Here is a 27,980-nt window from a genome sequence, read left to right on the forward strand (position 1 = left end):
CAAAAGGGCTTCCGTCGTGAGTGGCGCACGTTCAGCTCAGTCGGGCTGTTCGTGTGGAATCGCTATCAAGAGATTCCGGACGCATAATTTTTGTGTTCTTGTGGCTGCTGGCTGTCGTTTACACCGGCGCCCTAACAAAAAAAATCATATGAATCTGCGTTAAGTTGGTGTTTCCACGGCTTCGTCCAAATGCTGCTTCAAAATTTACACCGCTTACACGTTTCCCGAGTATTTAATATTGATCAAATGTTATATTACGTGGTAGGGGGCGACCCGGCTGCCGATTAACCACTGCTGACGCCGGCATGGACTTCGCACCGTTGTGGCAGCGCAGTCGTGATGCAAACACATACGAGAGAAATCTTTTAGTCGTGGGCTCAATCGTTGGTACTGTTTGCATTTACGTAACAATGTTCAAACTTCGTTGAGTGATGAAAGCCGCTTTTGTCATCTTGTGTCGTACACACTTCGTAGCCGAGATTGAGGTGAGTGCAGTTTTAAGCCAATTCAATTTTGCCTTAGGCCATAAGTTAATTTTTTTAATAATTTATAATATTTAGTCTAAGCTTACGCGGCTTACTTTGTTCCCTTCTGTTTTTTGACAAAACAGCTGATATGCGAGAGAATTTTGAGAAAAAAAGGAAAATTGTTATTCAAAACTTGTTTTTGTTTTCGTCGTCTGGTCGCCGGTATGATTTGGCTTTCTTTGTCGTAAATTTGTTTTCAAATTTAAATATTCATCTGGCCATAAAATTTAACAGCCTTTTGTACGTAATTATAATTCTGTTACATATATAATTATACTACAAATCGATACTGTTAGTTTTGAATTGATCTGATGGAATGTGACACTGATATTCATGTTCTTAAATACCACGCACCCAGTGAATGTTCAAATTTTTCGCCAATTCGAAGGGATCAGAGACCATTCTACTTTTAATTTTGATTATGTTGATTATGACTTTTTCATATCTAGTTGTATGAATTAAGTCAACTTATATATTTCGGGGTCGAGATAACTCTGGTGTCATGTCATGGGCTGGTTTTGATTTATTTTGTGCTGATTATAATTATGAGTAAATGCACCTTAATTTACAGATCGTGTACGAGTAATCTATTGTAAAAATGAAGTTTACCAGAGACATATTACCACAACTTATTCAACTTTATTACCTCGTCCTTATCTTTACAGGTGGGTAGCATATTCTCAATATATATACTATTATTTTTACAGCTGTAATTTACTTGCCTTTTAACGCGATCCATTCAATCTGACCTTGTACATTATTAATTTGGCTAGACCGACAACATAGCACACAGAAAATTAGTCTTATTTATATTTCTGAATTTTGGACCTTTGAAATTTATGTCATAAAAGATGCCATGAAAGCATTCTGATTTGTGCAATATTGTGCAATGCAAGCCTATAATTACACAATTTACAATGATAATATTTGGCGACACTGCATGACTAATCTGCTATTGTATTTTGCGCAGTTATGTGACTTATGATCCATATTTTACTTTGTTATCAATACATTTACAAAGAATGTAATTTTGGCGTTGTTTGAGGTACACGTGGAAGTAATATGTCGACAGTATTGGCATAGTTTCAAACTTCGACTAAAGCCAGACGCCGGTTGGCAATACTAATACACGATTTCAAGACATGTTCATTCGAGCAAGGGCGCCAAATACATTACGCCATTAGGTACGGTTTAATCATATCTCGCGCTTGTCCAAACTTGAATTCATAATCCCATTTTACAAAGGAGTTGTTAATTCTTTCTTATTGTATATATAATCAGTGACTTATCACGAGTTGACCTCATTTGCTGAGCAAACAAATACTTACTACAAAATCGTATTTTTATTGGAGCAAAAAGAGAACGCCAGTCAGCTAATATGGACTTTGAACTGACATAGGAGAGAGAAAGACTTGTAAGTTACTTGCACACGCCGTTTCAACAAATGAACTTTGTGCAATTCCTCCGAGGCTTTTGTGTCGTATCTTGTATGACGAAAGTACCTGAATTTCGTCCAGTTGTTTACTAATCAGAACACAAACCGATGGCAGGCTATGATGTTGGCGGTAGCCTGTTAAGTATAGTCAATAGCAGAAAGAGTAAACATCGTCAGGATTACCGCTTATCTGTACATTTAGTCAAGCTCATTTCGATAAATATCAGCATCGATCAGATTCATAAGGAAGTAATCGTCATTTAAAATTTAGGGCCTGCTACAGTCTGATAGTTACATCATGCTGATTTTCTTTGAAAATGACTATTTGGAACATCTAAATTGCAGTTTAAAATACGTTAGTTAAAGTCACCCGAAGTTAGATACAATTGATTACAAATTGTGCAAACTTTCGATTTCATCAAGTAAAATGAATGTTATTAGACAGTAAGTGACAGAGTTAGATTCACAAAAGCTCGAATTTTGATATATTCCTGTATTCATTTATTGTAATGACCTTGACACTCAACAGTGTTCAGTGTATTTTACCTCTACTTATCTATATTATAGTAAGTGAGAGAATCTAAGGTATACAATCTGACAATTGGCCATATTTCATTATTTTGATCCTTGAATTGAGTAGCCCATATATATGAAATATGGTTAAAAGTGCGAGGTACCAAGCATCTACAATATAGGCCGAACTTTCTTCGTTTTATTTGGTTATACTTTCCAGTGTTCTATAACATTTTGGGACCAAGGATAGAATACAAAAAAGGCAAACAGATGAATATAATCACTTAGTCATGATTGAATGAATTAATGTCTGACAAAGCAAAATTCCCTACTGAGTTAAAATAGTGACACACATTCGATGAGCTGAATGACTAAATAACAAAGGAGTAAATTTTATGATGTCTTGCATCCTTGTTATATCATAGACAGCTGAGACCATTAAAGATTTGTGAAGTAGGACATGAGGAGAATGACCGAATTTCACTATTTTCTTATGATGTCAATTAAGTACTTTTATTCCCATTCATCAGCCTTGTTTGAAACAGAATTTATTAATAATTTGAGTTTTTGCAATACAGTGGAAAACCGAAATAGCAAATATGGAGAGTAATTTCAGTGCTTTTATGCTAACTGCATGTATTATCTACATTCACAATATCCCCTTCAAATATATTTGAAATGTGAAACAAATAAAATGATTTTCCTATAGTGTTAAATACGGTTTATCGTTACTTTTATCCAGAAAGGAATCTGTGTTGTTTGTACATCTGAAGCACAAAGTAGATACAATTCCACACAGTTCAAAATTGGAGATCGTATTACGTTTTACAAACTTGAATATCGTCATATCTTCACTGTGAGCATTTGAAAATGCAACATCACTGCAGTAGTACTGTGATCGGTTCATATGAATTGTGTCAAGATCAAATTATACAAATGAAAACTATGAAAAATATAAAAATGAATGTAAAAGGTGTAATTACAAGCACGAAGCGGCAATTTAGCATGCTTCCGATTCAAGTACTTTTTCTAATTGTTATATTGTCACCTACATATCACTGTTTTTCTGTTCGGGGATTTGCTCAAGCAGCCACTCCCGAAGGCGTCTCAGGACAATCTCTCGATCCATCAAGAATTTATCAATACAGTTATGAAGCAGAAGTGGAATTAAATGAAGCTGATTTACCACAAGATAGTAAAATTCACACACAACATGCTGATGTTGGTAAGAATTTTTCTCCTTAGTTTTGTTTTTATTCTCTGTTGTTATTTTCATGGCCAGTATTTTTATGCAATATTTTTTATCTTTATTATATACAATGTTATGTATGAACAGCTGCTAATAAGTTTGGAGCTACTGTGTTATAGAAAGACCAAAATATTATTGATTCGCCTCAGATGATCTATTGAATACTTAAAATTAGAACCGACATTTGACACACAAATTTATCTGAGACCTCTAACCCGCGAGACTAAAATAGTTAGATGTGATACGCTAACTACAAAATTGAACAGAAAGTTAGTTAGCATGTTGAGTAAAGAGTTTGTTTGGGGATAAAAAAATAATCTTCAACTACTTGGGGTATTAATATTTCACATGCATGCTTGCTTAGTTAAAGTTGGCTTAGGAGTAAGGCCATTTAACTCTAGTGTATAAAGAAAGCACCCGCCTGCCGAGGGGGTTAACTAAATTTCCAAATAAATAATTATAGTTCTTAGTAACTAATGTGACGTCAGCCTGGAACAAAATTGTTGATAATTAGGAAACTGCTGCCTGAAGTCCGTCACCATCTCTATAAAATGATAGAGAATGATACTTTACCTGAATATTGTTTTTTTATTAATAGTCATTTTTTATATTATTTCAGGAGTTCGAATAAACGCTGTTGTTGAACTAATTGTTCGTTGGACGAATCCAGATAATAAATATGATCAAGTTATTGAAATGAGGGTAATTTCTTTATTATTGTAGCAATATCATTGATACTTTCACCCTGAACCAGGCTCTGGACTAGACTAGAATATATTTCTATACCAAAAGCATTGAAATTCACAATGTCGTTATGACAAGACATATGCTATGCCATTTTTTAATTTATTTAAATATTATTTATGCTACTAGTAATACTATTTTCTGTGCTGATTTGGGAATTGGCAGTCGTTATTAGATTGGAATACATTATTATGATATTGCACCGTATATTATAATGAGTACTAAAGCATTATTGCTGAGCCATATTATCGTCTTTCTCCTCCGCTGGGATAAATATGAAAATCCTATACTAACTGTTATAAGTGTAATGTCTTCCAAAATCGCTTGGAGAATAAACATTCAAATACGAAGATTCTGTGTTAATATCTTACAAATGCTGTAATTTAGAACTCTAAATCACAAATACATTTTATCAAATCTTGTTTTTTCTAAAAATACAATCTCTCTTTCTATTTCTCAGTTTGATGGAGCAGAAGTTTTCAATGTTAGTGACAAAGAAAGAAGAGATCCAAGTTTCTATGTGACAAGAAATAGTGTTTCGTTAAGAACTGTCACGAAACCTATAATATTTCGATGGTCAAATGGATATGTAAGATATATTTTTAAATTATTTGACAAAATATTGTTTATCAATTTCATTAATTTATCTAAATATTAGACTATGTTCAAAGCCGGTTTTAAACCATTTCGTTTTCTGTATTTTTTGTACATGATGGATATAGAAGTTTTTTTATTTAAGAGTACATGCATTTTTTATATTTTTGACTGTTTGTAACTTAAATATCGAAAATGTGATTTATATCACTTCAGCATTCAAAACTTCTAAAGTTGTCTTGCATCTATGAAGCACTTATATCATTGCAAGATTTCGTTATAACACAACTTCGTCCAGAAACGAGTGCTATAATTTGCCAGTGCATAGGTAGACTAGCTTAAAAAATTATTTGCAGAAAAGGAATAAATGTTTTAAAAATCTTTATTCTCTTATTTTTATTCTTATTTTTTTATTATGATATAATTGATATTATATTGATTTTTTCACACTTTACAGATTCAAGAATTTTATGTGAGTTCGGAAGAAACGATCACATCACTTAATATCAAAAGAGGAATTTTAGGTTTCTTTCAAATACAAACTCAATCAGGGGACAGAGTTGAGGTGATATATATTTTATTCAAATATTATTCTTTGATCAAACTATGCAACAGTTGTTAATCTTATTGATGTGTTTGTATTTTATGATGCATTTTCGATGTTTAGAAAATCTAGGATTATAAAAAATCATTTTTTTCTCTTATTTTTATCCACAATTTTATTTGCGGTTAATAAAAAAAACATAATGTCTACTTAAAACAGCTTACAGTTCACAATGATTTTATTTGAATTGTTTTTCAACAAGCTTCTTCAACAAATCTTCGGTTCAAGCCATCAGCAGTCAACTCATTTATGACTTTAAAATGGTAGTGATTTGTCTTCTTTTTCTGATAGTTGTGGCGCGGCGGTGTGGCTCAACAGGCTAAGCGTTAGGAATACGCTCGCCACCGCACCTCTAATCACTCTGCGTGGGTTCGCAGGTTCGAATCCCATGCAGGGATGGTTATGTGCGAGAGGATTGCTGGACTCCTCGCCGTCGTTGGGTGGTTCACGTAACCGCTGGTCGGTTACGACTTCCTCCACCACCAAGTCCCTGCTTCCGAAAAACAAACAATACAGTAAAAACTAATCCCATACCCGACTTGGAATGGTGACCGGACGAGAGGCCGTGGTTCGCCATATGGATAAGCCGTCTTATCGGCTTTCCTCTCCCCCGGGATAAATATGTAAATCCTATCCTATCCTAGTTTTGTCTATAATCCTCCTTTTTTCCATATTGAAATGCATATCTCAGTTATTTTAGGAATCGGCCAAACCATGGATATTCCTAGAAATATCATTGACAATAAGTTAATACCAGCATTAAATGCAATATCAGAACTAATAGCAACAAATTTTATCATAGAAAAATAATAATAAATACTTGGATTTTACTGTAAATTTCACTAGAAACAACAACTTAATTGTCATCTTCAATTTGCAGGAAGATTTATCTGGTAAATGTAACGTCACGTATGATGTAGAAGGTACAGAGGTAAAGAAAGTCAAAGATATATCATCTTGTGTGAATGAGGAAGAAGGGTTTTCAACAATGTCTAAGGTAAAATTTATTATATTTTAAATTGAAATTTTAATTCAACATGACTGCGTTTATTATTATACATCAGTATGTATTCCTTTGTCTTATTTAGGATAGATCGGACTGGCTTAACTTTTTGCCATTACAGGGTTGCTCATGTAATTACAGGCTTCTTGCAGTTTTCTCTTCTAACCACATATCTTTGGTATGGTTTGATATTCCTACACCCAAGCTGGACCACAATCGAAACACTTTGATTATGTTATTATTATTCTATTCTTCGACAGAGAAGCGAGACTGTTATTAAATGATAATAATGCCCAGTGTTCATCATTTCAAGATATTGTTACACAGAGAATTAGGTACCTTACAATGGTACAAAAAATTACAATACACATGACAAAAACATAGGTTAGAGGAAAGCGGATAAGAATGGTTAATCGTATAGCAAACCATGGCCTCTCATGAGGTTACCAGTCCATGTCAGGTATGCGAATAGTTAACCAGTTATTTGTTTCGAGTCCAGTTATCTTCTTATACATAATCAGCGGTGGGTTTGCAGATTTGAATCTCATGTAGGGATAGTTATGTGCGAGAAGATTGCTGGACTCATTGCCGCTGTAGGGTGGTTCACGTAACCGCTGGTCGGTTAAAGTCCATGCTAACTGGCTGACTAACCTCATATCCGGCATGGACTTGTAACCTGACAAGAGGTCCTGGTTTACCATATGATTAAGACGTCTTATCTCTTTCTGCTCCACTAGAATAAATATGTAAACCCTATCCTCCTTATCTCCCACAGGATTCAAACATGCAAGCTCGAAGATGCCAAAACTTTTTTATTAACACTATATTATCCACTCCCTTTATAAACAATAATTTTCAACATGATAGAATTATTTATATTGATATTATACTCTAAATATTTTTATACTTTAGGTGCTCGGTGTTTCGTCCGATTCAACTAGCCAAGGCCTCTACACAATGTCACCTGATAAATCACATATAGTGTATGGAGTCAACCTGGAATCGCATTCTATTCGTGTTAATGTTCGACAAGAAATTAGCTTGTATTCTCTTGGAAGGTAGTTAGATTTTTATGCAATGTATGTTTTTTTATATCTAACCTTCTTACCGTTTATGTCTGTGTTAATAAATAGGGTCACGTTGACTATATAATTAGCAATATAGACAATATATACGTGGACGTTTTATTTTTAAATAGATTATAGTTACATATTCAAAATCCAAAAAATAGTTGCAATATACAATTTTACAATCCCAAAGTAATAATTATATGTGAACATCCCTAAGTATAGCAAGTATTTCCGCTGTATTGCATATTGCATGGAATGATCAAGCCTCATTCATTATTAAAGCGACCAATTTTTTCACATAGTTTGGAATTATACTACAAATGTTAGGAACAAATGGATTAGGAGTTTGGAATATATTTAAATTAATATCTTACAATTAAAATTATACAATATCTTTATGTTTAAAATTAGCTTATTTGATTTATTTAGTACCGGTATGCGGTAAGTATATAAAACTAAATGTATCCAAAGTTAAAGGAAAACATATCTTCATTTAGGCAAAAACTTGGCCTGCTCTCAATAGACAAGATTAAATCTATTACATCTTCAACCAAGGATGAAGCATTGAAGTCGTTTGCTAAAGGTACTCCTATTTTTTATACCAATGTCGCTCCTTTTGAATAAGGCATTTTGTGGAAAAAAGGAGGTTGAGTAATTTGAGTTTACATAAAGATTTATTCTCAGAATTCCATTACACAGAATCAACCTTTTTGTGATGATTTAATATGTGCTCTCCATATTAGGCTCTGTGCAAGCTGGGTGTAATATGTATTGAATACTAAATCTCTTTTTATGTGACATAGCCCGTCCAGTTCAATAAATCTTTATTGGCTTGTTGGGTCTAAGCGACACTCCAGTCTAAAATTAAAAATGAGTTTGGGTGATACTATTGAGGTGGGGCATTCATGAATATTTTTCAGCATGCCATAATTTAAAATATTTCAAAAGAGTTGAATATGAAATTGTGTTTTGTATTAAAACACATTATAAAACATAACATTATGTTATTACTTATCGATCTTAAGATCGGTAAGTATGTTGATAGGTATTTGTCTGTTTGTTTGTCTGTTAGATACGCAATATCTCTTGAAAGCGAGGTTGAATCTGCTCCAAATTTTGCATGTCCATTCACCATAGTTCGGAACAGAAGCCTATTGATTTTGGATGGATTATGTCGTATAATTAGCGAGTTATCAATTAATTAGTGATGGGACACACGGTGTCACTATGGAGTAAGACCACTGTTGTGGGGGATCCCCTAACCTTCGATCGATAAGTCTTCGGTTTCCAACCGAATTCTAGTGTTATTCTTATTGGATTATTTCAAATTTAGATAATTACTGAATTGAAATAACTCTTAATTGAGTTTGCTTCTCTGAAGATATTTACATATATTTTATGCAAAATCACTGTCTTGCAAACTCTATTATGAATACCCTACTATATTCCAAATGGGAATTTCTCGAAATACTGCTACAATTATTTTGGGATTTTTGGACTCCTGGCTGCTATAGGTTGCTTCACATAACCGCTGGTCGGTTACTGTTTCCTGCACAAATCAAGTCAATTCCTCCGAAAATAAATTACTCAGTCAGTCGTTCATTTTTCACCAAAATGAAACATACACGTAATGCGAACAAAAATTAGAGAAAACATAAATAAAGGCATTTCATTACTGCCTAACTAATTCCATACCTGACGTGACATAGACTGATAAACGGTCGAAAGACATCGTTTGCCATATGATTAAACTGTCTTATTGGCTTTCCTCTCCCTTATTCTAAATATGTAAATCCTATCATATTGTATTAAGTTGATGTACTACTATTATCTCTGCTCTTTGAGTCTCACAGAATATAATTAAAAAATGACGCTTTTATTGCAAAGCACAACAATTTTTCACATATTTTATTATGAAACACATTATTTTTGTTAACAGAAAAAAGAAAATCTGGTGAAAAATATATAAGAGCAAGTTTATTATCTGAACGTGATGTCAAGAATTGTGCGGAAGGATGTCTCGATGTAAGTGTTTGATTAAAACAATTAGGCTGCAAATTCGATAGCAAAATTGACATTTAATACAATGCACAACCACCATACGCCATAATTTTATTATTATGACATTTTCCATTACGTGATACATATTATATTGCAAACATATACAACCTGATGAAAGCGAAAGTATTTGCAGTCTACCAAGTTAAGAAATATGCTTAGTGGTTCCAGCCAAGAGCAGTGGCCATAAGATTTGCATACAAAAATTAAAACTACTTGCTATTGTGGTGGTCCTTGCTTGCATAAGACGACTATTCAAGGGAAACTCTGTAAAGCAAGATATAAAACTGAATAGTACCACTCAATCAAATTCAAGTTGTCGTTTGTAGATGATTACTAGAGGTATCTTATCACAAGCACAAGTACATTTAAAATTATCACTGTTATTCCCTAAGTACTTGTACTAGAATGTTTTTTTAACATTTTTCCTGAGTGGAGTGATTTCATTTGTTCTCTGATTGTAAGAGCTACAGGCATTCTTAATATATTATATAGCGTGAATATCCATAGATTATTCAGTAACATCAATGTTTGCAAGCAATAAGCGATTTTTCATTATTCTTGTTAAGCAAGCGTCATATTCATAACCAGGCCGTGCTTTGTTTTACTCACTATCAATAACCCATGTTTGGCTGTACATAAATTGTTGAATATTTTCTTATACATTCATATTCAAGGTTCTTCAAATTATAAGTGATTTATCTAAACAACTTTCAAAAGTAAACATGGCCAACATCAGTTCTGCTCAAGCATACATTACAGCAGTACGAGCTGCAAGACAAGCAGATAAAGACACTCTTATGCAACTCTTAAAATTAAAGGAATTTAAAGATATACAGTAAGTTCAGTCAAAATATTATAACTTTGAAAAGCACACTGGATCAGGGATGCATTGGATATACCTGGTTACAGGGATGTTCAAAAACAAATGATTTTTTTTCACAGACCGCTATACGTATTTCATTCTGAAAAAGTCCTGTACTGATACTGTACTAATATATTTTGGAAAACCTGACTCATGTTGCCCTCCAGATTTATTACACCTTGTGTGAGGCAATGGGCATAGGTCTTAAATCCAAGATTTTTGACCAACAATGACAACATACCGGTAGCTGTCCTTTGAATACATTCAAACTTGTTAGATTGATTTTATTTGATAGTTGATTCCCTGATTTTATGAATATTTGAAAAATAATTCTTGTTGGTGTGACGAGAGGACTGCTGGACTTCCTGCTGCCATACGGTTGTTCACGTAACGGCTGGTCAGCTACGGCTTCCTCCATCATCAAATCCATGCATCTTAAACAGATATTTGGCTAACAAACCTCATACCCGACATGAACAGGTAACCACACAAGAGGCCGTGGTTCGTCACATTATCCACTTTCCTCTCCCATGGGTTAAATATGTAAATCCTACCCTACCCACACACTGTTGACAAGACAAACTTGACAATGCAGACTTGTGCAAAGGGGACTGAATTTTGGAATTCTGAAAATTTTCACAATTGGTATTATGACATTTCATATATTTTTCAGGTTTACCATTGTTGATATACTTGCCACTGCTCAAACTGATGCATCACAGGCAGCCCTTATTGATTTTCTTGATTTCAAAAATAAAGAAAAGGAAGGATTGGTGGAGCGGGCACTCACGGGCATTGCATTTTCATCTCATCCATCTGAGAATGTACTCAGAGATCTTTATGTGAGAGACATATTATTATAATTACCATTTTTATAATTGTTGTGGACTTACTTATTAGGATGCATAATATCTATTCATCTGGTACGTTTAACTCCTAATTCTTCCTATTTATGACCTGACCAGTAAAGTGATGAAATGCTGTTGTTGGTTAGAATAAGATTTTCATACTCATACCAGATAGAGGAAGGAATATAAGATGATAAATAATATGACAAACTACTGGCCCTCATCCAGTTGCCAGTCCAGATGGTATGGGGATAGCTGATTTACCAGTTTAGGGTTCCAGCTGCATGAAGCACAGTGTTGGAAGTTGAACTGACCTATGAGCCACCCTGCAGGATCGAGGAGTCCGGCATTTCTTTTGTATTTACATATTTATCCCGGGGGAGAGGAATGCCCATAAGACGGCTTAACCATATGGCGAACCACGGCCTCTCGTCCGGGTTACCGGTCCAGGTCGGGTATGGGATTAGTTTGCCAGTTATTTGTTTTTGGAAGCATGGACTTGATGATGGAGGAAGCCATAACCGACCAGCGGTTACGCGAACCACCCTGCGGCGGCGAGGAGTCCAGCAATCCTCTCGCATCCATACCCGCATGGGATTCGAACCTGCAAACCCACGAAGGGAAATCAGAGATGCGGGAACGAGCGTATTCCTAACGTTTAGCAGGATGCGCCACAGATTAACTTTATCGATTAGCTTTATCGATGAGTATTAGGATAGATTTTTTGACTTTCATCTTTTACGATATTATTAATTACTGTTAGGCTTGTTATTTTTCACTTGTTATTTTTCATGAACTAAATATTTATATAAATTTTATTCAGAAATTATACAAAGGTGAGATAGCAAGTCCAAAAGTTCGACAAACTGTGGGTTTGGCAATGGGTGCAGTTCTAAAGAAATTCTGTGCTTCGGCACCAGGAAATTGTCAACGCGAGGTTTGTATTTTTTTCGCCTCATCTATAAATAACAAGGATTGCTTGAATCAAACACTGAAAGTAGTTTATGCTTATTGTTTAATACTCTCAATGTCAAAAGGAAATTTCAAATTCATAGTAGAATTTTGATATGGTCAAGTCAATGTTGGATTTGTGATATACTCTTTGAGATAATGACTTTCAGGCCCAGAAAAAGTGATTGGCAAAAAATATCTAGGTTACGAAGAACAACTGGCAAGTGTGTGAGACTTTTGAGTGTCAACACACCATTAGGCAGAATAAAACTGGCTAGAGTTTGAATTGGATTTATTTTTAATCAGTGTCAGAACTGACTTTTAAATCACCCATGCAAAGAATATGGTGATCAAAAATGATTAAAACTATGATACAATAAGATTTTTCATGAACGGTTAATAGGGATGTTTTTATGAGTTTTAATCCCTATCATTATTGAGTTTCACTTCATCTACATTCAAGGAAATATTCACTATATATTATCATTGCCTTTAATGAACGAAACAAAATTTTATAAAGTTAAGTTAGTTGTACAATAATGTACAATAATGAACCTTACTTGATGGATACCAAAGTTCACAAGTAGCAAATGAGTGAATCCAATATATGCAATATTACTTTGATAACTCATTAACATTTAGAGTCAGAAGTTCAGAACTTTAAAATTCTAATTTTCTCATATTTAGATTCCTAAAAAAGTCACAAATCTTATTCATCAAGGATTTATGGAATCAACGACAGAAGATACTCAAAATCTTTATATACTCATCGCAAGAAATACTGGACAACCTGAGTTTATTAATAAACTTGTTAATTTGGCCGAACACAGTAAATTCTATCTTGTTTGTCATCATGCGTTAACTGCTTTGACCGTCTTCGATACAAAAGATTTTGGTGAAGAAGTAAGTATATTTAATTAATGAGCTGAATTGAATAATCTAAATCTGATCATGGTGGCCTAGTGAATAGGGTTTCAAAGTGGCTCAAAGCCCCAGGGTTCTGTGAGGAAGAAACCTAGGGATTATCGTTTACTTTTCAAAATCCTGATTTGGCCTTTTTTTGTAACTGTCTAAAGAAGTAAAATAGGTAGCAAAAACGGTAGCATTGAAATGTGGCAACATGGCGGTTGATAAACCAGATATGTCATATCTACAGGTTCCAAGTAATTTTAATTTACTCAGGGACATTAATCGGTGAATAACATTGTGTTTTTTTTTTTTTTTTTTGTAAATAAGAGCTTACCTATTCACAGGTCCCATAACACCAAAAGTTTGAGAACCCCTGGTCCAGGGGTCAAAGCGATAGACTTACCATAAATATGATAGCATCGCAGATTCAAATCTCAGGTTAAAATCCCATGTCCGACACCTCATCCAGGGTGTATGGAATTGGGCAGACAACGCCAAATTAGAAAGATTTGGGTCAGTGTCGTATTGCGCAGAGACTTGTTAGGAGTGAAAGGCATATGAATGCATCGTGTAACATACTCTTGATATACTAAGTGTTCTGTTTTGGAAATTTGTGTAAGAAAATGTTTTTACTCTATGACATTGAATGTGTGATTGCATTTCACTGAAAGAAGCTTTTTAAAGTCTACCAGTTTATCTATATAAAAAATTATCATAAGTTTTTTAGAGAATTAGAAAAGAGCAGTATCTTTAAACTTGTTTGAATTCTGAGTTTATTTGGATTGTGTTAGATTTTAACACATTACAGCTGTGGCCTTGTGTTTAAAGCATTAGACTCAATCAATCGTGTTGACGTCATAGATAAAAATCTTGCATTTGAATCCATGCCCACTCCCTCCACTGAGTGTGTATAAAATTGGACAAACATCGCCAAAACAGAAAGCTTCTGGTCTTGCCAAACTATAACAGCCCCTTAATTAAAAATCTGGTTATTGAACCCATGGCATGAGTAACACATCTTTAATAAGATTATTTTCATTTCAGTTTCGAGACACGATGAACAGAATATATCATCAGAATTTGAAGAAATACGACAACACAATTCGAGCTGCTGCAGCTAATAGATTATTATCGAATGCACCTACTGAAATGGATGTTAAAAACCTTATATTGTCATTACCGGATCAAACCTCAAAAGAATTGTCCAATTTCATTTATCAAAGAATTTTTGATCTTATCAAGACAAATCACCCATCAAAGTAAGTTAGATCATAACTTTTCAAAGTGCTCTGTGCGGAGCTCCAGGGCGTGGTTTTCTGTATGAATAAACCATCTCATCGACTTTCCTCTCTTTGGATAAATAATAAAATTCTCCTATAACCCTGATTTTAATAAAAACGTGCGAACATCTGTCAACATAGAGTCCTCTTAAGCGAAATCCGATTTCCACTTTTAGGATTTTTCTAACTTCTCTTCAATCCTCCAACATTCATGATCGTTCATGAGTGGGTTTTATTCCCCTTTGAGTGAGTTCTTGTGATTCTAATATGATAATATATTTTTATAAAAACCTAATATCCACTGCTAATACATTCTGAAGTAATAATATTGAAACTGAAATGAAGCAGTATAGCGATAGTATTCCATTTGTTGGTGACTTTTCGAAAAGCACCACAAAGTATCATTTTTTTCATATTTTTAGTTTCTAAAAATGGTGCGGATACAATTTTATGTTTCAATTTATAATATATTTATTAATGACACGATACACCATTCCACATTATAAACTTTCAATTATTTCAGAGAAATTCTTCAGAAAGTTTTAAAAGACAACACAGTTTCAAACTACTGGACGATGGCTAATTCAGGAATGGCATCGGCTTTTACAGGATATTTGTTTTCGTAAGTTGTTACTTGGAAAGGATACAGTAATTTTATTCAACTATTAATTATGTTGTATCACGATCATTAGAATATTACCATGATTAAACAGTTTCTAATGTTGTTTTTGGGGTAGTATTGAGGAGGCTCGAGTCATTTTCTCAACTTGAGTCGCCTACTCGCCATTCATCAAAGACTCTATGTCAGTCATCTAAACTAAATAGAAACTTGTTTTGGACTCATTAATTACTCACTAGTGGGGTGTAACTCAGTGAGTGACTCGACTCAAAACTCAGATGACCTGTCACTCAACCTTACTCACAATCAAGGTTCAGGGGCATTTTCGACATTATCAAATGTATAGAGTCAAAGTCAACTAAATTTCTTTCTGGCACTTGTAACATTCAAGATTAAAACATACTCACCCTCATGTTGAGAACACAAGTTATAAATAAACTGTGTGAGAACAAATTAGTAGGAATATTCACCATTGTAAAGTGTTTTGTTTCATGAATCTGTTGGACAGTGAGGTCCACCATATCAAAACAAATAGAGGGTAGTGGGTACTCATCCCAGAAGCTGACCCGAACTGATAACTCAATAAGAAAATGTGGTTTGGTCCATTTTCCCCGTGCAAAAATCTAACCTGTTCTAAAATGTTAGGAAGAATAGGTTCATTTTATCGGTTGAAGACTTCTTTAAATATTAATACATTTTGATATTTAATACATTTGTGTTGATTAACATGAATTTAACTAATATATTTCATTATTTTCAGGACTGATGATTCCCAAGTAACATACGGACTGTTCATGGAATATACAAATGCAGGAATGATGAGAAGGACTGCTTCTGATTTCACTCTTCATAGTCAAGGGCATTCAATTGCTCTAACTGAGGTAATAAACGATTTCGGATAAAGGATTTCATTTGTTTTCATGACTTTGTCAACACTCATAAATCATAATACCACAGTTTATGTTCAAAAATGTGCACGTATGGGGAGAATGCGACTTATTTGAAAGAATTGTTTTGTTGATTTATCCACCAACCTTTTTTGAATCTGGAATATTTTATAGTATGCAACACCAAGTGTTCTTCCAGATATGCTAATATGTTTTGATGTGATACTCAGTATTATTAACTCAGGTGTTATCTGTAAATATTGGTTGTTCTTCGTATGTTTATTTAGTAAGTGCAGTTTATTAAGAAACATTGCCAAATTTTTCTGTGAACTCTAATTAAAATTAAAATGGGGTAAAATTTAACAATACAGAAAACATTGGAAAAAATAATAAAACGACAATACTTTTGATAAGACCGATGTCCTTGTATATTGTTGCACAAAAGATCAAATCTTGACTCCATTTTGGTGATGGTGGGTCTCAGTACTGATTCCAAATCTTTCAAATTTGATCGATATTTTGTTTTAACATAATATAGTATTGAAACAGATTTCATTACTACCCCCATTTGAGCCCCTTCGCAGGGGTTGCGAGCCCCACTTCGAATAGCCCTGATTTAGGTCACTTACAAAATAGAAGTCTTTGGTTGTTTCTGATCGCAGCATATGTACATGAATAAAATCGTATTGTTGCAATTTTGATTTGAATCGATACGTTTTGTATATAGATTGCTCCGGCTCTATAATTTTTGCTACATGCTCGCATTTGGAGTTTTTTCTTAATTTTTTTACTTCGTATATCTATTTATCTTTTTTATGCTTTGTGTTTAATATGAACCTATGACTCGGCAAGGTGGTGCATTATGCTATGCGTTAGAATATGCTCCACCGCACCTCTGATTACTCTGCGTGGGTTTGCAGATTCCAATCCTGTGGGGGATAATTGGGGACGGGTAAGCGGACGAGAGTTCGTGGTCCGCCATATTATTGAGCCATCCTATCCCCTTTCCTCTCGCCTGGGATCAATATGTAAATCCTATCCAATCCTTACTAAGCATGGGAAATCAAGGGTGATGATAATACTAATATTATTATTATACCAATTTTTTTAAAACAGGCAGGAATCGTTGTTCAAGGTCTAGAATCGTTAACGGGAAGTGAACCTGATAAAGGAGAAGAAGAATATGATTCGATGGTTGGAATGTCTTCCATTATGATGGGAGTGAAACTCAGACCACTAACATTTTTCCGAGGTTACGGAGACATGATGTCCTTGATATGGCAAGGAAGCTCTGGTGAACCTGAAGGAGTCGAAGCAATGTTAATGTTGATGGATTATCTCCAGGTATTCATCTTAGCCAAAGAAAATTGAACATTTCTGTTTTTAAAAAAAAATGGGTTATGGTCTTTGTTTAACATTTAGTTAATTTTTTGAGCGCGACCAACTGGGTTAACCACAATGGCATTACAGGTTGGATTGTCGGGGTAAAATTCCATGCCCATCACTCGACCCAGGGTGTTTTAAATTGGGTGGGTTGTGGCGAAACTGGCAGATTATGGCCCTTACCTATCATGGGCTGCTTGTACAGAGCCTTGGTTTGAGTAAAAGGATATATTTACTTCGTACAAAAAAATGTAGTCGAGTGAAAATCGAATTTGGTTTTACTGAAATTTTCTTGTTGTTCATTATAGCTTGTACATTTTAAATTTTCTATAACAGGAGAGTCCAACAGGTGGTCCGCGGGCCACAACCAGCACGACAAGCCATTTAATGTGGCCCTTGTCAGCACTCATAGATCATCATACGACAGTTTATGTTCAAAAATGTGCACGCATGGGGAGAATGCATAACTTTTTTTTCTTCTCGCTGTTTTATATTATTTGCCGTTTTTCTCCGCTGTCCTCGTTAATGTTAATCTTTGTGTTTTTGGAGAAACTTTTTAAAAAAAATTTAGTGTAGCCCAGATGGATGTCGGAAGTTGGTTATGTATGGCCCACCGATAAAAATATGCTACACACCCCTGATCTAGCGCAAATATAAGAACTCTATTTTGCTTTTATTCAGCATATACCAATGGCATCAGGATTGCGAGTGAAAGCTGAAGTATTAGGTGCAATATCTACTAAAATATCAGTTGCTATTGAATTTTCATTATGGAGCAGAACAGTTGAGATTACTACAACAAATGGGTGAGTATTACAATTCTTGAAGATTCCCCCTGAAGATTTGTTAGAATGTACAAATGAAAAAGCACGAAGAAACCATCTAGAAATAGATGACAATATGAGAGAAACAAACAGAAAAATTTTACCCTCTGTGGATTGATGGAAACACACTGTAACTTGCACAATTGTTGCCACCACATTTTCAGAACTAAGCAGTGGTTCTCAAACGGTGTGGCGGGTCCCGCAAGACAATAATACAATTTTCGGCAACGAGATACTTGAAAATTGATTCATGCTTATTCTAGAATTTCATAATTATAGATCCACACAATCAAACACCGTCCTGGCGTTAGGAATACGCTTGCCAACGCACCTCTGATTACCCTGAATGGTGTTCGCAGGTTCGAATTTCGTGAAGAATAATTATGTACGAGAGGATCGCTATACTCCTCGCCGCAGCAAGTTGGTTCACACCACCGCTGGTTGGTTACGGCTTCCTCCACCATCAAGTCCACGCATCTGAAACAAATAACCGACTAACTAATCACATACCCGACATTGAATGATAACCTCGGACGAGAGGCCGTGGTTCGCCATATGATAAAACCGTCTTATCGGATTTCCTCTCCTCTTGAATAAATATGAAAATCGGCGATTTTCATATTTATCCCAGAGGAGAGGGAAGACGATAAAGCGGCTTAATTATGTGGCGGGCCGCCGCTTCTCGTTTGCTTACTAGTCCGCGTCGGGTATTGGATTATTAAATCAGATATTTGTTTCAGATGGATGATGATGTAAAAATGGTTACTGAACCCCGCTGCGGCTGCGAGTTCTGCAATTCCCTCGCACATATTTATTTCCCACGGAATTCGAATCTGTGAAAATATCAGAACAAGCCTACTCAGCTATCAAAACAATTACTTTTAGTTTTTTTTATATAATGTTACATTTTATTTTATTTCAGTGGAGCATTCTCTATTCAATGTCGCTTATCCTTGGAATCACCAATAGTCCGAGCATCGGTTCGTCACCAAGGAGACGCTCAATCGTCGATCGATTTCTCCGTATTCACTGATTTTTCTTCGCTTCCTCCAAAATCCTGCATCAGAATTTCCTATCCTGATTTTATATTCACGTAAGTTAAATATTACCATATAATACGATTTTAGCTCGTAACCGCAAGAATACGTTCTTTGCTATATACTTGAACAGTCGTATCGGCTTTCCCCTCTCACGAAATAAATTTGACAAAATATTACGATCTATATCAACAAAAGTTTGCGATTGTCAAACATTTTTTAGAAAATATTTTGAAATCATCGAATAACTGAAAAAATTTGGTTGTATTACTTGGCGTAAACAATTGACCAAATTTTCACAAAATATCGAAACCATCATGTGATTTCAATGTTCTTGAAACCTTTTTCATCACGACCCACCAAATTTTTTCGCGACTCTCACGAACTAAATGAAAAATAATGTAAAATTTATTAATACAGGAAAAATAAATAATAACAATAATGAATTTGACAACACATTTAATGAGACCGATGTGCTAGCATATTCTCGCACAAAAGATCGAATCTTTGTCCTATTCCGGTTTGCGGATATTATTAGTGTTGGTTCCAAATCTTTTAAATTTAATCAATAATTTGTTTTAACATAAGTTAGTATGGAAAAAAATTCTTTCGCGATCCTACACGCTCTTTCAGGGATTCCCAGTTCAAAGAGCAGAAAATGGACTTGGGATGGGACGTTTCCATTTCATCATTCTAATGAACACCCGATACTGTCCTGGAGAACTTTGTTACCCATTAGCGTAAAAACCCCCATCTGCTGTAAAAGTTTTTTTTTTCTATAATCCTTATCGTGACGCCTTTAAGTATATAAAATATAGTGTTTCTAATTTAATTTATTACAAACATAACACGTGGAGGTAAATTTTTGCGGCGTCTCGTGATTTTAAAGTATGGCTTAACGATACTTGTATTTTTTTATAAAAAAAGTACTTACGGTACTCAAAACAGATAATTTTTTAAATAATTACCGGCAAGGTACTTTCTATTGTTACATCATAATCATGTGTTCAGTGAACCAATAAACTCACGTATCCAGAAAATAGTCACCGTTTTATTGATTTCATTGGAATGTTGTTGTCGTTCTTATTTTCGTTCGAGCAATTGGTTATATTTATCTAATATCAAGCTTGGGACATATCTGATTTCTGCCCAAAACAAGGCTATACGGGGATTTCTCTCAGACAGAATTATGTGTAAAAATATACAATTACTGTTTCTTACTATTTTTTGACCATTGGGTCCCGTTCCAAGTGTGGATCACGTTTGGCAAAGATAATTCTTTACCAGTCGATATAACAGATTTTATACTGTCATTTTTCGCCAAAAAAGATAAACATATATGATTCACACTTGCTATCATGTGTCATTTCAATTGTAACTTGATATTGTTAATGTTATCAAATGAGTAATGTATTCGGGATCATCTCGTGGTGTTTTGTAGTCATGGTGTTTTCTGATAAACGTAATATTTAGTTGATTTGTGCGAAACTAGAAATATTCTAGTCATTTTCCTGTCATATAATGATTCACTAATTGAATTTTTGAGACAGTAGAGCGGTACAAAGTGCGTATTGGAGAATCAAAAGTAGGGTTTTTAAATTACGCATTCAGCTGTTACCAGCTACGAACGAACTAAATTTAGGCTGCAATATTGAATCGGTAATCTTCCAATTTTTTTATCTTTGACCTCAAAATTCGATTCGATTATCGTCTGGGATGTGAAAAGTGCGAATTTTGGAATTAAAAGTTAAGTTTCTCAATTGCGTGCTCATTCGCAGTTGCACCAGCTACGAACGATCGAACTAAATTTAGGCTGCAATATTGAATCGAAAATCTTTTACGTTCATTTACCCGTTATCTCAAAATTTGATTCGGTTATAGTCTGTGATGTACAAAGTGCGAATTTTGGAATTGGAAGCTGACTTTCTCAATTACGCGTTCATTTGCAGTTTCCAGCTACGAATGAACTAAATTTAAGCTGTAATATTGAATTGGTAATCGTCCACATTTATGTACCTTTGACCTCAAAAAATAATAATACTTTAGCCATCGCATCGCTGATTGACGCAGGTTCGATTCTCGTCTAAGATGATTTGGGGGACTCCTCGCCGTCGCAGGCAAGAGCATCCCTAAATCCCGAGTCGCGAGTGCATTCGAGTCAGTAATTATCGAGTCACAGACTCGAGTTTCTCAAACACTGGTATAGGAACAGTGAGTCGAAACATGTAAATTTATTTTTCAGAAAATCTCTCCGAAAATTCGAAAAAGTGAAAGGATCGAACAAAAAATTGCTGACGTTGTCAAAACGAAAATCAAATAATTTTGGAAGGAGTCTCCCACTGCAACCGGGAAACTCAATCATGTGTACTAAGATTACAAAATAAGGGGACAGATGCTCATCTATTCTCCGAGCATAGACAATATTTATCACAGTTTGAATTTAGTCGAACACAAATCCTAGAACGTGTACCACACTATTGGTAATTTTATTTAAAAGTTACAAAAAGGGTATTATTTGAAAAACCACAAATATGATAAGATTCAAAATGTTGGTTTGAAATTATTAACGTACCATTTTATCTAGTGACCCTAACGAATATATGCCTCACGCGAAATATGCCATGAGTGGATATACTCTCTATATATGATTGGATTATTAAATTGTTGAATTGTGCACATTCAGGTTCAAAAATTATTTTGTATATAGCTGCTACAGGTGCCAATATAATATTTTGTCATTATATTTTTTTTTTAAATCATTTTAATAATTTGCAATTTTATTGTTTGCTAATATTTGTATAATAATGAACTCACTGAATAGGTTCTGACATTAGAACAAGCGTCTTTGCCTCCCTAGTTCAGTGTTAATTTGCGTCGATATTCGAACCAAATTCTAACTAAAACAGCAAGATTTCGTTGTAAATTAGTTAAGCACTTTCTAAATTTTTGTAGCAAGATGAGTGTTTTTGTACATATATTGCTATATTTTGTAATTTTTAACAGAACGTATTAATGTGTTTTCAGGGGTCGTTTTATCAATATTACACCCCTTTTTCGTCATTTTTTCCAAACTTACAGGTTTATCCGATTCTGTTGTTGCTAGCTTGCTTCTGCGTACTTATACTAAGTAAATATGAATCCACACGCCAAAAAGCATCTTCGAACTTTCTTATCACAAATTTTTGTATGATAACACACACGGAAAATTCTCCATCCACTCGTGGTTAGCCATATAAATTAGCCGTCCACCGGTTTTTCCACGCTAGCTGCGAACGGTATGAATATAAAACCTAATTGCTTTTGATCTAATATTATTGCAGTGAGTGTTTGCTTTATATTAAATCACATATTAGAGTTGAATACCGTAAAAAAGTTAATCGCTGCATTCAACTTTGACTCGTTCGATTTTATATATCTAACTATTGAATTCACCGGAAGCCTGAATAATGAACTTTGGTGGTACAAAATAATTACTGCAAAATCCCGTTTAATTTATTATACACTGTATCTATCGATGAACGTCTTTGGTAATTGAATATGAAAAAAACGTTTTCTCCAAGCTTACGTTTGGCCAATGATCAAAACTAATATGGACATATATATCATATCTGAGAAATATGCTTTTTTCAGGCTCATATCATACTAAAGAACCACACCAAATTGCGATTCCTGTAAACTTACATTTTTTTTTTGGAAGAGCTGATAATTCCATTATCCTTGCTTTAGGCAGAGTTGCTTAAGTGCGGTTCCTCTGTAATTAATGCCTGGAAAGATTCGATTTATATTCTTTAAATATGATTTGATTTTGCTTTAATTACTGCAATTATCTGTACAGTATTTTTGCTTAATATTGTAAACTTTGTGTACTGCGTTATCGTTATGATATTTTATGCAATACATTTCATTCTATGACACATTGTTGGTAACTTTATTAAGATTTCAGTAGCAATCTCGAGCGCGAAGCTTTGTGCTTTTTCAACTAAATACCCAGTGACCTATGGATCTGTTTGCTGAATGTTGTTAGTGTTAGAGGCAAATGGAGATCAATCCTTTAATAAATTGACGGTAGTTGAGAATAGAAATAAAAGCTTGCGGACTGTTTCTTTTATTTTTCTCAATCTCATTCTGGGCACTCTGTGGCTATTTGAATTTCGACATCTGTAACGAGAATTTGAGAGTATTACCAGTAAAAAAGCAACGGGTCTCACTACTCCTTTTCGAGTTAGGGTTTTGGGGAATGTATCAGTTGTGTATTTAAAGACGATTATTGAAGTATCGTATTTAACTTATGCGGTTGAAGGTTCGCAGGCGAATAGTGTGTCCATGAAGTCTTAAAAGGATTTTAAAATTGCAAAGGGAATTTATCGATACCGAATACTGTTTAGTATACAAAGGTTGGGAATTGTTGTCGAGTATCTTCAACAGACTGAACAATCTATGCTCAATGGTCTGTAAATCTGACATGTTATACTAACAAACGACTGTGTTCACACAAATCCCAAAATGGCCAGTTTTACCATCCGTGATAACATGTCAATTTTGGGTATGCGCGCCAAGATGTCGCATAACCTGAACCCTAACGTGGTACACAACCTCCAGGTTCAGGTTGTGCGCCATCTTGGTGCGCATACTTCAGGAGGTCCCAATTTTGTTCTGCAATCGTAAGAAATCTGTCTGTGAATGATGGAACTAATTCAATAGGAAAATGTTATAGTGATCAATAGTTGTGCAAACGCAACTAGATTTGACGCATATTATGTCATGTCAGATTTAATCGAAATACACCTGGTTGTTGGTTTTTGGACGACTGATTGATTTTGCTAATTACTAATTGTTAACGTGTTTGTCGTTTCAAATCGCCGAGTACGCAATTGAATGTATTCAATCATTGTCTATCTTGTTTTTCGCCAGGAAACATTTTATTAGTACACAAGCTTTCTTGATGGGGTATTTTCTTACAAAAACAAAATATATCGGAATGTTTTCAAACTGTACTTCAGGCTGTCGCTGTTGTCCTCAAGTCCCAAGAATTCTTTTATTTAGGTTGCTTTGTCGAGTGTACTCTTGCGTAATAATTTGAATTACGACACAGCTTTCAGTAAATTATGATACTGTTAACAAAATTTCGAACTCATAATAATCAATTCTATGTATGATATCATTTTCGTTCTACTGGCTATTTTGTAAAAAATAAGCAATGAAATTTTTAAGAAGGTGCCAACGATATGGAAATCAATTTGTATCTCATTATCTTACAATCATCGCACGATGCACACTTCATATAATCCTTATTCAGCCATTTCAGTGACAAAATATTGAAATCTTAAATATATGTGTGTGCATAGGGTAGCATTTTACCTCTTTATTTATCGCATAAATGTTCTTAGATTAATTGTCGGATATTATTAAAAGAACCAACCGTTTATAGGGAAACACTTTTTGCCGTATAGGTGACCTGGTATTTAAAAAAGAATGTTTGGTATTTAGAAAAACCAATCAAATATTTGAACACAGTGAGAAGACAGGGCGCTAGAGAGCATTTACACACAGTAGACTGTAGGGAGAAACAGCATATAAAATTTGATGCTAGAGAATTTGTTCCTTTTGAAACATTTTCTTTTAAATTCATTATATATAAAATTTAAGCTGAAACATGGAGATTGTTGCTTAGCTATTTATAAGTCATTAGTGTATCGATCCATCCACGGCCATTATTTCGCTTTACATTGGGTATTTATATTTTATCAACTTTCCGGGATTTTATATTACTGTATTTTTAATTTTTTTTTGGTGGGTGTAAGCCAACGACTGTTTGATATGTGCTTAAGGAAAAGTCTGCAATGTGCAAAATGAAGAAAAAAAGAAGAAATGTCACACGTCGTATACGGCAAACATTAAATATTTGCCATATAATTAGGTAAATAGTACATAGACGTATCAGAATTTCCCTGTCGGCAACACCGAATGGGGAAAACACACAGTTATTTCCGGGTTGTAATTTCCCTCGAAAGCATTGGCGAGTGGGTTTAATGACCAACAATGGGTTCACTGACCCATTCTAGGACATACGGAATTTTCAAGTTAAAAATCAGTGTTCCTCATTAAAAAACCGTTTTATTTTAGAATGAAAATAGCATGTCTCCATCTAAAAACAACGTGACTCGTTACTATTTTAAAACTGAAGAGACCACAGAATTTTCAGATTTTTTCGCGGGTGGTTATTTTCAGAATTGATAAATCTGCGCGTGGAATGAAAATATATTTGTTCTCAATTATCAGGTTTCGTACAAGCAGTATATGATATGTATAAATCTGTGATCACGAAAGTATCGCTATTTATGTTTGCAGACACAAATAACAACATAAGGTGAATGTGATTTTGGCATCACATTTCTATCCTGTTTGATTCTTGTTTATTTCCAAAACATTTACTTTCAGATTACTAGAAAAAACTACCATTACTAACTACTACTACTTTGAAAAATAGTAACAAGCAAAATATTCCATACGGGCCGATCTTGGTCGACGACCAGCAAATTCAAGAATACATATAAATCTAGGTTGAAAACTAGAGCTGCGTGCAGCTTTAACAGGCTTCCCGCGTAAAAAAAACTGAAGGCAATTATGATGGGGGACCTATTATCTGCACGTGATGTAAATTTCAAGTCTCTAAGTAGTGTCGTTCTCGAGAAGAAGATGAAAATGTAAAATCCTATATTGCTCACTGGAGCGTATCGCCGAGGTCACTCATGCGTATCCTTGACATATTGTATCCGGAACATTTCCATTAATCATTGTTATGAATTTTAACCCAATAGCATGTATCAATTTTGAGAAATCGCAAAAAAACTGAAGACGCGTTTTGCTCACTGGAGCGTGAAAGCGTGGTCAGTCATGCATAAAATTTGCAAATTATGATGGGGGACTTATTATCTGCATGTGATGTAAATTTCAAGTCTCTAAGTACTGTCGTTCTCGAGGAGAAGATGAAAGTTTAAAATCCTATATTGCTCACTGGAGCGTATCGCCGAGGTCACTCATGCGTATCCTTGACATCTCGTATCCGGAACATGTCCATTAATCATTGTTATGAATTTCAACCCAATAGCATGTATCAATTTTGAGAAACCGCAAAAAAACTGTGAACGCGTTATGCTCACTGGAGCGTGAAAGCGTGGTCAGTCATGCATAAAATTTGCAAATTATGATGGGGGACTTATTGTCTGCATGTGATGTGAATTTCAAGTCTCTAAGTAGGGTCGTTCTCGAGAAGAAGATGAAAATGTAAAATCCTATATTGCTCACTGGAGCGTATCGCCGAGGTCACTCATGCGTATCCTTGACATATTGTATCCGGAACATGTCCATTAATCATTGTTATGAATTTCAACCCAATACCATGTATCAATTTTGAGGAATCGCAAAAAAACTGAATACGCGTTTTGCTCACTGGAGCGTGAAAGCGAGGTCAGTCATGCTTAAAATTTGCATTTTATTGCTAGCTGAGAACTTCTGCACATTTGAGGTAAATTTTAAGTTTGTAGGACCAATTTGAAAAAAAAATAATAATAATAATAATAATAATAATAAATAATAATAAAACACAGGAATACAATAGGTTCCCTGCTGACAAGCAGCGGGAAGCCTAATTAACTTATAACTCGAACAGAGCATCATTTGCCAATGTGACATCGCCTAAGTAAATTCCTCAAAGTATTTCGAACTTTCGTTTTATACCATCCGTATTAGTAATAAAACATTGCCACTAACAATAAAAAAAACTATGTTCAATTTTATGCAAACGATAAATTTCATGAGACGTTGCTGACAGCGTATCGATGATCAAATTGGTTCGAAATCTCGTTAGTTCCGATCAGACAAACGATGAGTTCAAGGTTCAAATCGGTAGTTACGCCAGCGCTCTTTTCTCCTATCAGAATCTTCAGAAATCATGAATGAATAATACTGTACTTATTTCTCCTCATAAGGCACTCTAATGATGATTTTGAAAAGAAAATCCGTATCCACTTATGTGTGAAAAAGTCAAATGCGTGTTTATTTCAATAATGAAAGGAGTTTGTTGATGTGTGCGAAAAGAAGTTGTTCGAGAAATGCTTTTTGATTTATAGTGACGTAATTCACATAACTATTGAAAACTACTCTAAAGTTTTTGAAGCCCCCGAAACGCAAAGAACTCCAAACGTCAACGAAAGTCTCGAGTAGAGTTCGAGAACATTCCGAAATAGATTGCTGTGTATTGGAGTATCGCATTAAGAAGGAATCTAAGGAAATGATATATAGCCAGATTGTCAGATTAAATTGCAAATCTCATAAATCATCGATTTCGTGGTTTTTAGCAGCAAATTGGTATTAGTAGTAAACCTTCAAACACCCCGAAATGGCAATCACCATTGATCCACGCACCGCCATTTTTGAGACTGAAAAATTACCTAATTCCATTTGTGAGTAAAGTTCTTAAAACCTCTTGAGCGACTCGTGGAGTCTTGTGTTTTCACTCTTGTAGTGAATTCAAACCTTTGTTTTTGTTGAAGTTATTGAAACGCACGCTCAATAAAGTAA

The 27,980-nt window shown here is 34.6% G+C and overlaps 1 protein-coding gene and 1 non-coding gene across 3 annotated transcripts; both read left to right on the forward strand.

Annotated features, from left to right (window-relative positions):
- Nucleotides 1-134, forward strand: LOC120348211 (U11 spliceosomal RNA). Its single transcript, XR_005570189.2, has one exon. It is a non-coding gene; the product is annotated as a U11 spliceosomal RNA (small nuclear RNA).
- On the forward strand, nucleotides 47-23,314 carry LOC120347133 (microsomal triglyceride transfer protein-like). Of its 2 annotated transcripts, XM_039416992.2 has the most exons (21): nucleotides 47-485; nucleotides 1,099-1,192; nucleotides 3,566-3,700; nucleotides 4,344-4,426; nucleotides 4,929-5,057; nucleotides 5,520-5,627; nucleotides 6,547-6,663; nucleotides 7,582-7,727; nucleotides 8,237-8,322; nucleotides 9,679-9,764; nucleotides 10,475-10,635; nucleotides 11,336-11,504; nucleotides 12,334-12,447; nucleotides 13,149-13,364; nucleotides 14,415-14,629; nucleotides 15,174-15,272; nucleotides 16,030-16,150; nucleotides 17,273-17,500; nucleotides 18,221-18,345; nucleotides 19,286-19,456; nucleotides 21,643-23,314. In XM_039416992.2, the coding sequence occupies exons 2-21, from the start codon at nucleotides 1,126-1,128 to the stop codon at nucleotides 21,782-21,784; spliced, it is 2,718 nt and encodes a 905-aa protein (XP_039272926.2). In that variant the 5' UTR covers nucleotides 47-485; nucleotides 1,099-1,125; the 3' UTR covers nucleotides 21,785-23,314. The 2 variants fall into 2 exon arrangements, with proteins under 2 accessions (XP_039272926.2, XP_039272925.2); XM_039416991.2 differs by lacking the exons at nucleotides 47-485; nucleotides 1,099-1,192 and having other exon boundaries at nucleotides 3,183-3,700.
- Nucleotides 23,315-27,980: the final 4,666 nt, after the last annotated feature.

This window comes from Styela clava, chromosome 11 (assembly GCF_964204865.1).
Source record: "Styela clava chromosome 11, kaStyClav1.hap1.2, whole genome shotgun sequence".
Taxonomy (NCBI): domain Eukaryota; kingdom Metazoa; phylum Chordata; class Ascidiacea; order Stolidobranchia; family Styelidae; genus Styela; species Styela clava.